The 16,322-nt window shown below is 50.8% G+C and overlaps 7 protein-coding genes across 7 annotated transcripts; 3 read left to right on the forward strand and 4 right to left on the reverse strand.

Annotated features, from left to right (window-relative positions):
• Window positions 1-317: 317 nt before the first annotated feature.
• UA08_01860 (hypothetical protein) lies at window positions 318-3,565 on the forward strand (the record flags this gene model as incomplete). Its single annotated transcript, XM_020261571.1, has 8 exons — window positions 318-573; window positions 612-946; window positions 1,003-1,606; window positions 1,666-1,830; window positions 2,051-2,222; window positions 2,310-2,409; window positions 2,461-2,496; window positions 2,606-3,565. The coding sequence occupies 8 exons, from the start codon at window positions 318-320 to the stop codon at window positions 3,563-3,565; spliced, it is 2,628 nt and encodes an 875-aa protein (XP_020123405.1).
• A 586-nt stretch (window positions 3,566-4,151) lies between these two features.
• UA08_01861 (hypothetical protein) lies at window positions 4,152-4,690 on the forward strand (the record flags this gene model as incomplete). The annotated part of the gene is made up of 3 exons (XM_020261572.1): window positions 4,152-4,272; window positions 4,329-4,537; window positions 4,610-4,690. 3 exons carry the CDS (start codon window positions 4,152-4,154, stop codon window positions 4,688-4,690), a joined length of 411 nt encoding a protein of 136 aa, XP_020123406.1.
• A 461-nt stretch (window positions 4,691-5,151) lies between these two features.
• Window positions 5,152-7,760, reverse strand: UA08_01862 (hypothetical protein; the record flags this gene model as incomplete). The annotated part of the gene is made up of 3 exons (XM_020261573.1): window positions 5,152-6,414; window positions 6,475-7,221; window positions 7,326-7,760. The coding sequence occupies 3 exons, from the start codon at window positions 7,758-7,760 to the stop codon at window positions 5,152-5,154; spliced, it is 2,445 nt and encodes an 814-aa protein (XP_020123407.1).
• A 1,976-nt stretch (window positions 7,761-9,736) lies between these two features.
• Window positions 9,737-10,928, forward strand: UA08_01863 (hypothetical protein; the record flags this gene model as incomplete). The annotated part of the gene is made up of 4 exons (XM_020261574.1): window positions 9,737-10,028; window positions 10,082-10,134; window positions 10,198-10,622; window positions 10,682-10,928. The coding sequence occupies 4 exons, from the start codon at window positions 9,737-9,739 to the stop codon at window positions 10,926-10,928; spliced, it is 1,017 nt and encodes a 338-aa protein (XP_020123408.1).
• Window positions 10,929-11,142: 214 nt separating this feature from the next.
• UA08_01864 (hypothetical protein) lies at window positions 11,143-12,429 on the reverse strand (the record flags this gene model as incomplete). Its single annotated transcript, XM_020261575.1, has 2 exons — window positions 11,143-12,243; window positions 12,298-12,429. The coding sequence occupies 2 exons, from the start codon at window positions 12,427-12,429 to the stop codon at window positions 11,143-11,145; spliced, it is 1,233 nt and encodes a 410-aa protein (XP_020123401.1).
• A 419-nt stretch (window positions 12,430-12,848) lies between these two features.
• UA08_01865 (hypothetical protein) lies at window positions 12,849-14,018 on the reverse strand (the record flags this gene model as incomplete). Its single annotated transcript, XM_020261576.1, has 1 exon — window positions 12,849-14,018. The coding sequence occupies one exon, from the start codon at window positions 14,016-14,018 to the stop codon at window positions 12,849-12,851; it is 1,170 nt and encodes a 389-aa protein (XP_020123402.1).
• Window positions 14,019-15,420: 1,402 nt separating this feature from the next.
• Window positions 15,421-16,182, reverse strand: UA08_01866 (hypothetical protein; the record flags this gene model as incomplete). The annotated part of the gene is made up of 3 exons (XM_020261577.1): window positions 15,421-15,455; window positions 15,519-15,847; window positions 15,959-16,182. The coding sequence occupies 3 exons, from the start codon at window positions 16,180-16,182 to the stop codon at window positions 15,421-15,423; spliced, it is 588 nt and encodes a 195-aa protein (XP_020123403.1).
• Between the last annotated feature and the right edge of the window lie 140 nt (window positions 16,183-16,322).

Consider the following 16,322-nt stretch of genomic DNA (forward strand, 5'->3'; position numbering starts at 1 on the left):
GTTTAGGCGGGGTATTTATCGTCTTCAGTCCTTGTGCAGGCAACAACTTTCAGCCAATATATTGCAGACGTCTACCCTTGACAGGCATCCTTTGGATTAATTAGGGCTTCTTCTTGACATCTCCGAATTGGCTGACAGGCTAATTATCCTCTCGCGGAGTTCGGACTGCCATCAACCCTCGGAGTGCCTCAGCAGTGTTGAGTCATAGCTTATCTACTCGCACTAAGTTAGTAGGAAACTAGCAGTCTACCTATATCCAACCATTGCTCCGGTCAATCATACAGGAATTATCAAACAACTGCCCACGGTATAAGAACATGGCATCCAAGACTCCCATCCCTGTGGAAAACCCCACGCTCCCCTTCTGGCTCACAGACCGGTCGCCTCTGGACCAAATCCGCTCCACGCCAGAGCTTCCCCAGGAATCCGACATTGTCATTATTGGCGCTGGCTATGCTGGAGTGAGTCTTGCCTATCATCTTCTTACCTCTGAGGCTGCCAAATCATCGCCGCCGCCATCTATCACCATCCTCGAGGCGAGGACCGTTTGTTCCGGCGCAACGGGACGCAATGGTATGCCCCTCCCTTCGAAACATAACTACTAGGCATAGTACAACATGATGCTAGACATGTGAGAATAACAAAGCAGACAGGCGGCCATCTCCGGCCAGATGTCTACGGCGAAATCCCGCTGTACATACAACGGCATGGCTTAGAACTAGCGACCGAGGTCGCAGAGTTCGAGCTGTCGCATGTAAAGGCCATTCAAGCCGTGCTCAAGAAAGAGCAGATTGAGGACTGTGACCTGGTCATCACTCGCAATATGAACGTCTACTTGCACGCCGAACGCGGTAAGCGAGTGAAAGACGCCATTGACAAGTTACGCGACCAAGGATGCACGTTTGTGGATGATATCTTCCATGCTCCGGACAAGGATGCCGAGGCTGTGAGCGACTTTTTCTATCTTTGCTTGCTCAACTAAACTGATGAAGATATGGGCAGATCTCCGGGGTGAAAGGCGCCAAAACCGCCTTTTCATTCACCTCCGGCTCTCTCTGGCCCTACAAATTCATCCTCGGCCTGCTGCGCAAGGTGCTCGAATACGGCGGTGACAAGATCAACGTCCAGACCACGACGCCCGTGACGTCTGTCAGCAGCAGCTCTGCGACATCACACACCATAACCACGCCGCGCGGCACTATCAAAGCAAAACAAGTAGTCTACACAACCAACGCGTATACCTCCGGCATCCTCCCAGAATATGCACCCGCCATCATCCCCGCGCGCGGCATTGTGTCGCATATCGACGTGCCCGACGCTCAAAAGCCGCCGCCGCATTTGAGCTATACGTATGTCGTCTGTCCGCATGAAAGCACCGGGGTGGACTATATGATTGTTCGACCGGATGGTAGCATTGTGGTCGGAGGCGCGCACCAGATCCATGCCAATCCGTCTCGGAAGCCCGAGGATAATACCGAGTGGTATAGGAATAGCGACGATAGCACGCTTATCGAGTCCACTAAGGGCTATTTTGAGGGGTATATGCAGAAATATTTCCGAGGATGGGAGGATAGTGGTGCGCATGTGAAGGAGTTGTGGACTGGCAGTATGTTTCCCTCCTATCTCTGTGTCCTTTTTGAGGTTACTTGACTTACAATGAACAAGTAATGGGCTACTCGTCCGACTCGGCGCCTCACGTTGGTCAGGTCCCCTCCAGACCCGGACAGTATATCAGTGCCGGGTTCACGGGACACGGCATGCCAGTGATATTTCTGACGACCAAGGGCCTGGCCGAGATGATTCTCGCAGAGAAGAAATTCGAGGAAACGGGTATACCGCGCATCTACAAGACCACCGCGGAGAGATTAGAGGCAGCGCGGACCGGAAAGGAGGGGGGCGACATTCTACTTTCTTGACTTGTTGATATAATATATAACGCGGTATCGACATGAAGAATAATCATCACTATTTCCCCCCATTCACAACCACAATACCCAAAATCATTAGACACAAAAACGATGTGATAAACGTCAGCGCCACCATAGTACAGCAGTGGCGCTCATTGTTCCGTTTCTGCTTGCGCTCAAGCAGTCGGTCGCATGCTTCGCAGTGTATGTGTTCAGTGTCGACGACCGCCAGGCTTGCCGGAGGATGGGCATCGTGGTGGTGATGGCGGTGAGGGTTTTGTTCCATGTCGTTGGTTTGCTCGGCTTGGGCGATGGGTGCGTACTATTCAGGTTAATTTGAATTTTACCTTAGGATTAAACGAAAATGAGAGTAAATGAAGTAAATGACATATATGTATATAGACGTACCCCCGAAACCGTGTTCGACGGCCTGGCATGTCCGTCGAACAAGTCCTCATATGCAGGCGCGGCCTCGTGCGAGACAGGCGATCTGGTGCCCATGGTCAATGCGAATAAAATCTGACTCGGCTTGAGCGAATACTCTGTTTCAAAGGGAGGATTTGTTGAGGTTGATGTTGTTGTTGTCCGAGTAAGTTGCTGCCTGCCCTGGCCTGGCCGCAGTGCCTCAGGCCGCGCAAACGTGACCTGTCACCTGCATCTGCATGCCCTAATTCGGCGCTAATGCAGGAGTTAAGCAGCAGATATCGCCCTATCTCTGTTTCTCTCATTCCCAATCATATGTTTCTCTGAATGCATATCCCAATGCAACTTCCACGGCATCTTTCTTTGAACCAGGCGCGTCTTTTTCACTTCGCTCCAAGCAGACGGTTTCTGAAGATGCCAGTGCCACCATCCCCCCCCCCAATTTCAATGAACATGATCTCTCATCACGCACCCCCCTATCCGGACTCGCTCTTCTTCTGCAAGAAACTTCCCACAATAGATGGGGATTTCCCATTTTTCGAACTACCTATGCAAACAATGATTTATTTACCGCATATTTGAGCGAAATCTATCGCTCGGCCAATGAAAGCCTTGAAAATATCGGCCGGAGAGAGGCCTTGAGTCCATATTTTTCCTGCCCCGTGATTGAGCATCCACTGTCCCTGAATGGACTGTCGAAAACTCAGATCCGGGAGCGGTTTTCAGCGTGGGTGAGAGATACAACAGATCAGCGAGATGGCGTGGGTGCAGTGAAAATGCGAGAGTTGAAGGCACCGCAGTACGAATTCTGTCTCATGGTTGATGAGGAGTGTTTAGTGTCTTTTTGGCAGGCGCAGCAGCAACCGCATGGCGGGTGGAAGGGAAATGGGAAGGTGGTGGTTATTGAGCGGGACTGGTCACCGGAAAAATACCGTGGGCAGCAGAACGAGGATTGGACGGATGGGGAGAGCCACAGGATATTTGACAAGGAATATCTGGAGGAGAACGGAGAGGAGTACGAAAGAGACGTTCCCCCCACTCCTTTTGAGGAGATCGACGGATGCCGGAGTCCCCTTGTTGGTTGGATGTATGCCGATATTCACCATCTCAAGTCTCTCTACTGCGAGTGTCTGGAGAACAGCTACCGGGAAAACTGGTATGAATCTTATGTTCGGCCACCGGGGATATATCCAACACTTTATAGGCACGAACAGCCCTGGAAATATTCAATCTGAATGAGACTGTCTACACTCAAATTATAGTTAATGTATAGCGGTGAGTGAGCAGGCAATAGCACTGATAGCTACCGTGTGGACGTGGACTCTTCTTGGACTGTATCTGGTACGGCATCGAATTGTGACTGCTCTTGGAACTCAAGTATGTCCCTCACAGTGACCTGTTTAATTAGTATTTATTTTACTTCCTCTTCTGACTTGATTCCTTTCAGGCTTTCATAGCCCTAATCACGTGACAGATTTGCCCCAATCGCAGGACAGCTGCACTTTCAAGGCGCAAACGAATAACATGACCTATTTCCACTCCTACTACTACTAGAATAGCAGTAGTTCGTTCTTAGTCATGTAGCACAATTCCAAATCATTCTGCAGCAGGTTGACGAATAGCGATAAGCAGCCGTGACGTCGTGCATGGATGGATTGATCGATTGATTGTCCGGGTCCCGTGGAGGTGGGGGAAGAGAGCAGTACTTATACCTCTTCCTCTCCTCGAGAATTCCCTCAAGGTTCCCCCCGCTCCCCGATTCTGAGCACCTTGCGAGCTTACCTTTCTTTTCTATCCAATCAACAAGATAGTTACTCCAACATGGTTCTCACCGGACACTGTCTCTGCAACGCTGTGACGTACAGCATCGACGTCGACAAGCCTCTGATCACCGCCTACGACCACTGTGACGACTGCCAGCGCCAGAGCGGATCGTCTTACTGTACTCCCCCTCTCCCTAACTACGTACGTCCCGAGGTCTAATTGACTTGTTAACAGCCCTCGTTGCCGTCGTCCCCAAAGCCAAACTCACCATCACCGGCGAAACCAAGAGCTGGGCTGGCAAGGGCTCCTCTGGCAACGCCGTGCACCGCATCTTCTGTCCCCAGTGCGGCTCGCCCATTGCGCACGACCCAGACGCTGCCCCGGAAATCATTGCCATCAAGGCGGGCACTTTGGACAGCGAGCTTAAGAAGACGCTGAAGCCGGTATGTACACACGCACGCACACCCCCATTTATTCATATACCTTTTGAGGGCTGTTTTTGACTATGCATACAGGACACCGAGATCTGGACCGTCAGTAAACTGCCTTTCGTGCAGGAAAAGTTGGCTCATCCGTTTGAGCATATGCCCCAGTGAGAGGGAGCGAATTGAATGACGCATGAATGACGAATGAATGATTTCCGGGTAGGAAAGTAGAAAGGAAAAAAAAAATCAATTGGTCCGTTCCATGTTTCTCGCCTTGCGCAATGATAAGTACCATGTAAAAAAAAGTTATAAGAACAGAAAGCGGCAAGAAGTCGAGGAGCATAGAACAAATGTCGTACATTAACAACCCTTCTTTTTCCGCTGCAATACAAAAATAATAAACAAGGCTGGCTGACCGAGGACGTGTCTTGTCATGTGGAAACTGTCAGTCGAGTCAGGTGAATCAAATAAAATGAAATCGAGAATATGCCCTGACAAATCCCAAACATAAGTCTTTCAAATATTCGTGAGAACGATAGGAAACAAAGAGATGAAAAGTGGGAGAGAGTGAAACACGTATGTATGAGGAAAATGACAAGGAGAGAGAGAGAAAAAAAAATTGTATCGTACATCTACAGGTAAAAGAACGAGTAAACAAAAACAAAAATGGTAAAAGCCGTGGCCACAGTATACTCCAGTTCAAACCATGCAGCCTGTCCGCCAAACGCAATCTTCTTGCTTGACGGCGTCGGGTGTGCAACACCCGTCTTAGGGTCACGCTGCAATAACTCCTCGCGATCGGGCATCGATGGTGGATCGATCGCGTACGACACCGGCGTCCAGAGAGATGTGCAAATAAAGAGGAACGTCAATGGTGGCCAGAAGGCGTGCGTAATCAGGCAGAGGAAGATGTTTCGGAAATTGGCGGGGTCTTGTGTGTAGAAGCAGCGATAAGACGTTAAGCATACTCCGACGATCGTCACATAGACAAAGGCAAGATGGAAAGAAGCCATGTAATTCACCAGTATCGTCCATAACCGGCGTATCAAGTTCTTCCGCCTCTTTGGGTCACGCTCTTCAAGCGCCGAGCCGAGAGAACCCGTCGGCTTGAAGGCTTGGGTCTGACCACCGAGCCAAGAAGGCAAGAAAAATGAACGGACAATGCACAGCGCAATGTACGGCGACATCCACAGCTGATACCGCGAGCCTCGTTGACCGGTGTGGTATCCAGCGGGGATGAAAAGCGCAAATTCGCACAGACGGTTGGCCATGGTAGCAGCAAAGCAGGCCCAGATGAGCCATCGCAATTGCTCGTCGTTGGCATAGGCGACAAGAGGGCGGCCCCACATCAGGATGACGGGGATCGCAAACAGCGAAGCAGTGAGGAGGATAGTGTACAGACTGAGGGTGGCATACAGAAATCCTGAGAATCGTTGCGCGCCGGTCATCTGCTTAACGGCGTCACCGTACAAACAAAACTTGAGCTTAAAAGCCGTATCCACAGTTCCAATGGCCCAACGGGTACGCTGCTTGAGGTGTCCACCAAAGTCTTCGGGCACCGTGCCGAATTGAAGTGGCTCGTGCACGTAAGCAGTTTTCCAACCTTTGCCAAGCATAAGAGTAGAAGTTGCGACATCCTCGGCAAGCGAACCTAGGGGGAAATTGCCAATGTCATCAAGAGCCTCGCGTCGAACAACGTATCCAGATCCAGTGCACCAAGCCACGCCAAGGGCGTCCTTGACTGGTTCAATGACATGCACGAAAAAGTCCAAGCTTTGTGCCAAGGGATCGGATGGTGGAGTATTGTAGAAAAGCTGGGGCGGACATGCAAGGGCCATCTTAGGGTCGTTTAGCAGGTGAGGGAGGACAGCGCGGAGCCATTGTTGCTCAGGAATCTAACATAGTAAGCATCTATACGAGCGAAAGAAACCATAAGAACAGGTAGAAGAACTAACCATGTCAGCATCCAATGCAGCCATGAACTGGCCGGCACCACCCGGCATGAGTCGGGTTTGTTCGAGACCGTAGTTGAGATTACCGGCTTTGAAGTGGTGTGGAACTCCTGGAATCTTGGTCCGTGCCATATAGTGCAGGTTCGGATAGGTCAAGGCCAACTGGCGAGTCGAGGCTTCCAGACTCGACGACTTGGCATCATCGAGCACAATAACCCGAAATTTATCCATAGGATAATCTTGGTCACAAGCGGCGTGGACGGTGTCAATAACCACATCATCTTCTTCTCCACAGCAAGTGATGAACACATCCACAGTCGGACAGTCATCTCCCGTCAATCTCAGTTTCGGCCGATGCCTCTCCTTCACCGACCACATTGTCCAGCAGTTGTGCATCAACGAGGGAATAGCCGTAGAAACCTCAAGGGCGATGAAAATCCACGCTCCTGCAAAGGTAGCATGCTCTGCTCTCTGAGCGAGAATCACACAAGCAATACGCAAACCGAGATAAAACAAGTAGAGGGCAGTGTTGGCAAAAGTGAGAAACGGAACGAAGCGGAATACTACTCGGCGCCATCCCTTCCAGATATCAGCATCATCTCGGTCGTGGATACGCGCGATCGAGCCTTGTTGAACCCAGTCCTTTGCATAAAGCGGCGAGGGCGGTTGGTCCACAAGAGCTGTCAGACTTTGGTGACTTTGAAAGCTCTGGTTGTTTTGATACTGTACGGGGGCCGGAAAATACCGCGCCTGTCAGTTATTACTCCCCCACATGTTATTCACGAATTGGATGCAAGATGAGTAGGAGAGAAAGAGGGGAGGGGAGAGGGACAAGAATGGATGGTTGCACATACGAATGCTGGAGTGCCTGACCGAGAACCGGCCGGGGTACTGGACACGCTTGCGAAGGAGTCGACATGTTGACGGTCGTGACCCCGTCGAGTGGCAGCTAGCGGCCAGCCTGGTGACCCCATGTCTTCGGTTGGACTGAGGCCTGGTCTGATGGGTTTCGGCGGAGATCGCACCTGGGATCGCTCGTTGGGGTCATAGCCATTATTATCGTTCATATTTATATTGTTCAAGTACTGATGGTCGTTGCCGTATCCATGGTCATGATCAAGGACGTCGAACTCGACCATTTCTTCGCCATATCCATAGTTTCCATTACCGCCATAGACGTTGCCGTTGGTGCTGTTGCTGTTGCTGTTGTTGTTGCCATTTGGATAATGGCCGTTGTTGGCATACTGGGGATTGTTCCCGTACGGGCTGTTATGGTAGTAGGCACTCATCTTGGACGAAGAGGACAGTGCGTGATCTCTTCTTCCTTGTCCGCCGTAGCGTGGAAGGAAAAAGAATGATTCCCTGGCTTGCTGCGTTTAGCGAGTGAATAGTAGGTGGTGGTAGCGACTAATTGAGCATCGGATAAAGAGGAGTGATAAGGGTGGTAAAGGAGGTTAGTCGTCCTTTCTCGATCGAGCAAACAAATAATGATGATGGAGACAACAATGATGAACGAGCGTGAGATTTGGTTAGAAGTGAGCGAAAGAAAGAGTAATAGATTAACGCATGGGTGTCAACACGCAAGCAGAAAAAAGCAGCAGGGAAACAGGTGAAACCAGAGTACCGGAGAGGAAGGAACTTTCGGGGGGGGGAAGGTGGACAATTGGCGCCGTGGTTGGGTTATCTCTGGAGCGCAAGGCCATTTGCTGCAGCATTAGATAATCCGTATGGCCTGTATGGGCCGTACGTAATTTGACACTAGATACAGTGCTGACTGCCGCACTGACGCGTATTAGGGTAACGACGGCTGCTCCATACTCATAGTGCATAAGATCGTAAGATGCTTAATATAATCGTAGTTACATGATACCCCTCAGAGCGCCAAGACAAGTGGGCTGCAGTGCGCCCGCTGGTTGGCTATGTGTTGCCCCATGCGCCACACACGGACAGGAACAGACGATACCGCACTCTCTCTGGTGCAGCGGCCCAATCACACGCGGCTGCCACCAGGTAAAAATACAAGCGCCTGTATTATTCGGTGCGGGTCCGCCGGTCCCTGTAAACTTTCCTTTTCGAGGCTAGACCCATTAAGTCACTGCCACTAAGCTTCCGCTTGCAGCCTCAATTGGCTGCGGCCATGCTTGGCCCGGCTCCATCGGTACTAGCGACGTCGATGTCGCACAAACGTTTCCTCTCGATCGACGGCTAAAGACTCCAAGAACGACTATTATGATCAATACGGCGGCCGCACAGAGTAACCTGCACTAGTACCATGACTATAGATTGCTGTACTTCAATTCCAACACATAGTTAACCATAGTTAATGTGCGTATTTATTATCCATCAACTACAGAGGGCCGTTCCATTTAGTTGCATTTCTGATCCTGCCACTCCATCCCCAACATCACAGTACTACCAATCGCTGGCTGCGCAGACTTTCCTGCAAATCCTCCTTGGCTTTTGCAGGATGTGATATGCGTGCATGAAATAGAAGGACGCAGTAAACGGAAACGGAAACAGTGGTTTTACTTGCCAGGATTCAGGAACGACCGATATCAGCGGTGGGGCCTCTCCTTTTCGCCCCCTTTTCACCGGTGCGCTTTCAGTTCTGGACCGGATGAGTACGTCCGTATTACCAATACCGCGATTGCAGAGATATGGCCGCAATTCTCGGCGCCAGTATTCTTTGGGTTATTTACCATTCCACTGATTGGTCCATGGCCATTTGCTGACCCTTAGCGGTAAACTTGGCGCTGCGCGATTCAGGAACGAAACATTGGAGTGGGTCACTGGAAAATTTGATTGCAACAGCAACATGAATCGCCCTTACGTTACTGTACTTCCGTATGTACTCCATAGTTCGTATTGGCCGTGGGCCTGTTGTGTCTTAGATTTTTAATTTTCTTTTAAATTATTTTTTTTTTCGCCTCTTCTTTTTTCTTTGGCTTGGCTGTGGCTCACTGGTGGATAGTCAGGGGGGCGGACTACCTAAGAATAGTACTGATTAGATCCAGGTATGATAAGCAGGTCCCGTGATATTCACTACACCTACGAACAACCACGCCGTACTTTTCTCTGCCTGCAGTGCTCCATACGGAGTAATAATCGTAGCACACCTGCAGCACTGCCACTTGTTTGTTTCGCTCGTTCAATTTTCCATTCGTTCATTCCATCAATTCTTCTTTCCGTCAACAACACCGTCGGTTACAATCTCGCAGAAAAGAGTCGGCCAACTCGTTCTTTTCCTTCCTGTCACTCGCCCGTCATGGCCTTCCGCTGGATCGTCAACGCGGGCCTTGTCGCCATTCCCGTCGGCACCACGTTGGGAGTTCTATTTGGAATTGATGCCCAACGACAGGCATCCGGAGAGCCGCCACTATTCACCCCTACGAGCACCCCCGGCTCTGGAGGATCAAGTGGTGGTAGCGGAGGTGGAGATAGCACTGGTGGCGGCGGCGGTAGCAGCGGCAGTGTCTCCGACAATGGCATCGTGAACTCCCAGTATTGCCAGCTTTCATATGGTGTCTCGCCGCCATCGAAAGGAGAGAATTATACTCGTGAGTATCCAGCTGCGCCCGACTGAAGTTTACCCGACTCACTCTTGTTGCAGTCAACCCTAATCAATGGGGTGTCGAGGATGGCGTATCTGGCTTATGCTTGAATGTGAGTTGAGTCCAGTTTTTATTATCAGTTCTGAAGTAGATTGTTGACATGAAAAATACAAAGGTTACCACATTCAATAACGAGACATATCCCACAAATACCTCCGCACCCGCGTGGTCGGCGACATGGAAATACGCCCAAGGACCCGAAACACAGCCCGTGTGGGCCTTTCCTAATATCATGGTTGACGATGGTCTGCCAGTTGCACTGTCCGACCTATCGGCCATCGATTTTGACTTGCTCTGGACTTACACCGTCGGCAACACGACGTCAACCTCAATGGACACCTCGGCGCTGGACGGCGTCTCGCTCAATGCGAACGTTGCCATCGATATGTTCTTGGACGCAAATGCCACAAAGTCCTCAAATAGCTCTGGGGCTGAGTACGAAATCATGGTGTGGTTTGGCCGTTTTGGCGACTCGACATATACCATTGGTAACACCACGCTCGGTGTGATTGATACCTATAATTTGAATGGAACTGAGTTGTATGTGCCTGCTCTCCTCTATTCTTGAAACGCAGATTATGGGCTAACAGCGCAAATAGCGACCTATACTACGGCAAGAACGGTAATGACCAGAACGTGTTCACATGGCTTACGGCGGAGACGACATCGAGATTTACCGGCGATCTCTTGAAGCTCATCACGGAGCTTACGATGAACAACACCGCGGACTATTATCCGTCCGGAACCGATTACCTAGGATACTTCAGTTTTGGCTCCGAAGCCTACTTTGCCGATGACTATGTCACCTTCAATGTACCCGAGCTTTCGATAGATATACAATCATAATTGCAGCGTGTGTTATTGTTATTATTATTATATATATATATATTTATTTATATATATGGATGTATATGGACTACTCACAGCATGACGACTAATGATAATCGGGGTTTTGGGCACTGTATAGTATATACATTAGGTATATATGTATAGATATGGAGGGATTTATACTGAGGAATGCACGTTTCTATTTATATATGTTTATGTAATGTTGTTACAACTACTTCCTCAGCACCTTCCCGATCGGCCGCCGCTTCATGGCCGTCTGTGACCGCTTCGTCATCAGAGCGCCCGCCTCATCCAGCGCCATACCACGGCCAGGCCCAAAGTTCGGGTTTCCTCCCAGCGTGCCAAAGATGTCTCCGATATAGTTATCGGGCCTGACGCCCAATGCGAACGTCTGTTCCCACTGGCCCAGGATCCCCTGCACGACCTTGACGCCCGCGCGGTAGATGTTCTCGACGGCGATTTCAAAGCCGTCCTGGTCGGCGTAGAGCAAGTGATAAGCAGCCGACTCGCCGGGATACGGCCGATCGAAGTCGGAAGCAGTGCGCATCACGATGATGCGGGAAAAGTCGACACGCTTGTGCAGAGCGGCTCTGAGCAGGGCCTCGAGGGAAGCATTGTCTTCCTGCGCGGTGGTGCAGTACGTGCCCGTGCCGTTGGTGAAGAGCTTGGTGGTGTTGTCAAAGGCCTGGCCGAGCAAATCACCACTGTAGTAGACATCGGAGGTGGCTACATCGCATTCGACGACCGAGGGCGCAGCAGCAGCCGCCTGGTAAACGGAGGCACCGTATCCCTTCAGATAATTGGCGCGGTAGGTCTGCGCCTGGGCGGAATCCGCCAATTCAGCCTGTTGCGCAAATGCCACTGCCAGAGACCGCAGGTTATCGTTTACTTCGAACACCTCCGTGCCGTAAATGCTCTCGGGATACTCGCCGGGCGCGTACGTGCCCTGCGCGAAGTAGCCAGTCGACCAATTGCTCGGCATTTCGCGCGCATCGATCTCGTACTGCAACGCGACCTGTACGGCAAACCGCGCGAATGCGACAGAGCCCGTGGTGGCGACTTCGGGGTTGATGCCTGCAATGCCGCCAATGAAGAAGTAGGTGTTGGTCAGATCGAACTTGTCGGAGAAGGCGAGCGAGGTCATGGTCGTGGCGGCATTGATCTCGGACTCGCCGGTGATCAATTGACAGACCTCATGGTCCTCGGTGCAGTGCACATGCGGGAACAAGGGAGACAGGCCGGGCACGGTGATGTTGTGTGCGAGGAGGTTGAATTCAGGGATTCCCCACCACGCTTCACCTTCGGGTGCGAACTGTATGCATATTAGGGAGGATCGCTATCTATCTTTTCAGGCATTGAGACCTACCATCGAGATGATGAACACCTTGGGGGCCATTTTCTCGCACTCGCATCGTTCCTCGACCGGAGCCGCGCCTGCAATGGCGGGCAGGACGGCCAGACAAGCCAGAAGCTGGCGGACAGCACGCGACCAGACCATTCCAGCTTGATTTACGACGGTTTGTCTATGGCTCTATGCAGGGAGGAAGCAGTCACAGCATGCACGAGAGCATCGGACGCGGGATATACATCGTTATATAGTTCTACAAACCAATTGATATGCCGTAACGCGCTTTGCTTTTGCTGTCTCTTATCGCGAAGCAAGGAAAGCCAAGTGGGTACAACCAGTCTATGCGTATCAAAGCAGCGAGATGTCTTTATCATTAAATTAACGCAGACTGATAATAGCGCCGCGCTGGATGCGACCTGCCTGAATCCGTCTGGATCCTTCGTCCGCGCCCCACAGAAAACCTCGGAACTCGCCGATTAATAGCGCATTGCTTATCTTCTTGTTGATTATAGTTACTGTGGGAACCGTGGAAGAAGAAGAAAAAAAGAAGAGAGAAGGAAAAAAGAACATCATGGAACAATCACAGCCATCTGCCCAGGACCGCTCTGCTCAGCAGCTGCGTCAAATGCCTGCTTCCACTGCTCCAGCCCAAACCGTCCGATAATCCCCTTCTTCCCCAGCCTCAACCTGCCACTCTCCACCATGTGAATCAACCTCACGACATCCTCGCGCTCATACATCCACTTGCCCTTCAGCGCCAGGCTCCGTTGCACAACCGCATTGATTGGGATGCTGACATCGCTCCCCATCCCGCCCATGAGGGACACGCGGCCGCCCTGCCTCAACGACAGAATCCCGCTCTTAGTGTACGTTGCCCCAGCAGCTGCGGGCGGCGAAATGTCAAAGTAGACATCAACAGGCAGGCCGATTTGGGCAATCGCGCTCATCTCCTGTTCAATATTGTTCGTGATGGCCACGGTGTGGATGTGATGCCCTTGCCCACCCGCCACAACATCCGCCTTGAGCTTCTCTAAGGCATCCGTATTGCGTCCCATGGCAATCACATTCGCCCCCATCGCCAGCGCGACATGCACGGCGGCACTGCCAAACATCCCCGTTGCTGGACTGACGAGCACCGTCTCCGAGACTCCCAGTCCGACATCCCTCAGTCCCCCAAACGGGACAAGGTATGACGCAGCGTGCAGCAAGTCTTCAACCGTATACCCAAGCCCTATCTCTCCCTGAGCAGTTGCAGCAGCATAAATAGAATCCGTAGACGGCGAACCCAACAGCCGCCTCTCATCCAGCACAAAGCAATTCTCCAACGGCAACTTTGCATATTCCGCATACGTCCCATCGCGCCATTCCCCATGCATCATGCGTTTCGCGGGCCCGGAATGCCCATCATGAACACCCGAAAGCGCACAGGCGCGGTGATTGTCGCGTCCACGCACAAATATGTCGATGAGCACCAAGTCGCCTTCCTGCAGCGTTGTGGCGTCTGCGCCGAGGGCAACGACGCGTCCGATTGCGCCGTTTCCCGGCACGCACGGTGTAGACAGGTTGTATTTGCGATTGCCGTTGTAGATTTCGCGGGAGTACGAGAGCGTTGCGGCCGCGAGGATTCTGACGATTGCGCTGCCGGGCGTGGGTTGGGGGGTTGGATAGGCGTTGTCCACTCGCAGGGGCTGGCCGATTTGGTCGAGGATTAGGGCTCGGTGGGTTTGTGGATGCGACATTTTGTTATAAACTTGTGGTGTTTCTTATACAAAACGGGATGAGATGACTCAATTGTAAGCCTATATATAAGTAGTTGAATAACTGTCTTATATAAAGCAAGAACAGTCAGTGATTATGATTTTTATTTTCTAACCCTTCACCTGCATCTTTCACGATTTATACATGTGTACATGCGATGTTTGGATCGGACACGGAAAAAGACCGGGCGCCCGATTCCGACGGATTAGGGCTAGCCGACGACATCTCCTAGACAAACTCCATTATCTCCGACACCAACGTAACGACGTTGGTTCATTTTTATTCAGTAGAACAATCAAATACTGCTTTGTTACACTGAGGATATGCCCGATATCTCCAGTTTGCTATTTGTTGTATCGTTGGGATTGACAGCAGTCGGTATTCCGTCCTGTCCGGTTGATTACTTGACTGCCTATTTGGGTAATAATTGGATATACGCCCGCTGGTGGCGGATCCCTTGTCCACTTGATTCCATCTATTCGTGACGAAAAGCTGGCGGGAAAGTCATATGCTTGTCCGGGTGAGCAGATTAGAAGCTCTTGGGATGGACGAACCCTCGTATACACCCCGAACTAACCACCTGGTTTAGAGAAATTGACAGCGTCAATCAAGCGCACCAAGGCAAAGTTTCACTGGAGTTGATAGCGCTGATGGTGTCATTGCTAAATGAAGAAACTGTGCTTACTGTCTCGGGACCGAAAGGAGTTGTACCACCTTGTGGCTTTACGAATGGTGGCCTGTGGGATTAGTAAAAGGCATGGTTTACAGAATTCGTACAGCTTCCGCCTCATCAATCAACCTGCTCAAGTGAATGCCGATTTTTTTGTGTACGATGATACTGAGCAGAAAGGATGGCGACCATTGCATAATGAATGGAAAAACTCAGTTAGCGGGTGAGCTGTCATCAATTTCCCGGGTTACTGTATTTCGTCAGATGTTTGATCAAGATGGGCACTTTATTCGGGAATTTCGAATCATGAATGCCTCTGGAGTGACCTTGCCTCGCAAGCCGGTGGCACTGTCAGATAAAACCAACCCTCCTCTTCTTTGATATGTTATCGCAGGCAAAGCTTGCAAATCCCGAATTTCTGCCCGATTTTTTCAATACACTCTCCCAACACTCTCCCAGCTAGGGAGTCAATTAAGCATCCGCCAACTGCTTATGCTGAATCTATGCCTGATTTTCAGGGATGTATTCATTGAGAAGGTTACAGTTGGGCATATTACTCCTGAATTATTTGACTGTCAATATGTCACTTAGTAGTGCGTATGTTAGCAGCCACGACGATTTTGATTAGGGCTAGGGCTATTTCCGTATCAAATCCCTCGAGTTAGCAAGGGCATTTCGGGTAGTGGATCCCACCGAATCTGACAACATGACAACTAGCTACATTCCTCATTCCAATCAAAACCTAATTCTACGCGACGTCCTAATACAGCCGCTTTGCAAATGTATTACAGTTGATGCTCAATATACGTACGTTCCCGTGGCGTTCTCCAGCATTTGCCCTCTCGCCGAGATTTGATCATAATCCAGCCCCTGCCGTATAGGCACACCGTCGTGAACGGTCCATACGTTTTCTTCGCATTATCTACATCCCAGATGGTTGCTGAAGCCGTGCGGGTTAGGAAGATAACCTTACTACACTGAGCTCGAATATCGTAGGCATATCCCTGCCAGTTACGTTTGGGGATGACGACCACGCGTTTGGTATTGCCGCACGAGTCAACCTCTTCGGTCTGACGGCGCGCAATGGTGACATACCTAGCAACGAGCTGGTAGTGCTCATTACGCCAGCCAGTGGCCATTCTGTTCCGTAAGGTTAGCCCGTAGCAATCGAGTGGAGAGGTTGCACAACTTACGAGCTTTGATGGCCCATCCCTGTCCATCGACCCAGTCGGCGTTTCTCTTGCTACGCACCGTGCTAGAAAGATTCTTGAACCCGTTGCTATTGTCACAAGCACGGGTGCATCCGCGCGTTTCACCTTGGCCTGGCAGGTTGGTTCGTCTTTGTCCCCTGTCTTGGTTGAGCTATCGGACTTGGCAGAAATCTGTCGGTTTTGTCGTGGCATCCATCCCTTCGTCTCTTGTGCATCTTCCTTTGTGTCTTTATCCACCACCCTATCCATGAAGCTTATCAACATATTGGAAGCTCTCAATAAAATCTTGTGTGATCTCCAGTTTGGCAATCATGAGGGCAAAGTGCAGAAGTATCTCAACGAAGCAACTATAAGTGAGTGACAAAGAACATAACCAGTGAATATTAGACTGACCGCGGGAGTTC

This window comes from Talaromyces atroroseus (genome assembly GCF_001907595.1).
Source record: "Talaromyces atroroseus strain IBT 11181 chromosome Unknown scaffold_1, whole genome shotgun sequence".
Taxonomy (NCBI): Eukaryota; Fungi; Ascomycota; class Eurotiomycetes; order Eurotiales; family Trichocomaceae; genus Talaromyces; species Talaromyces atroroseus.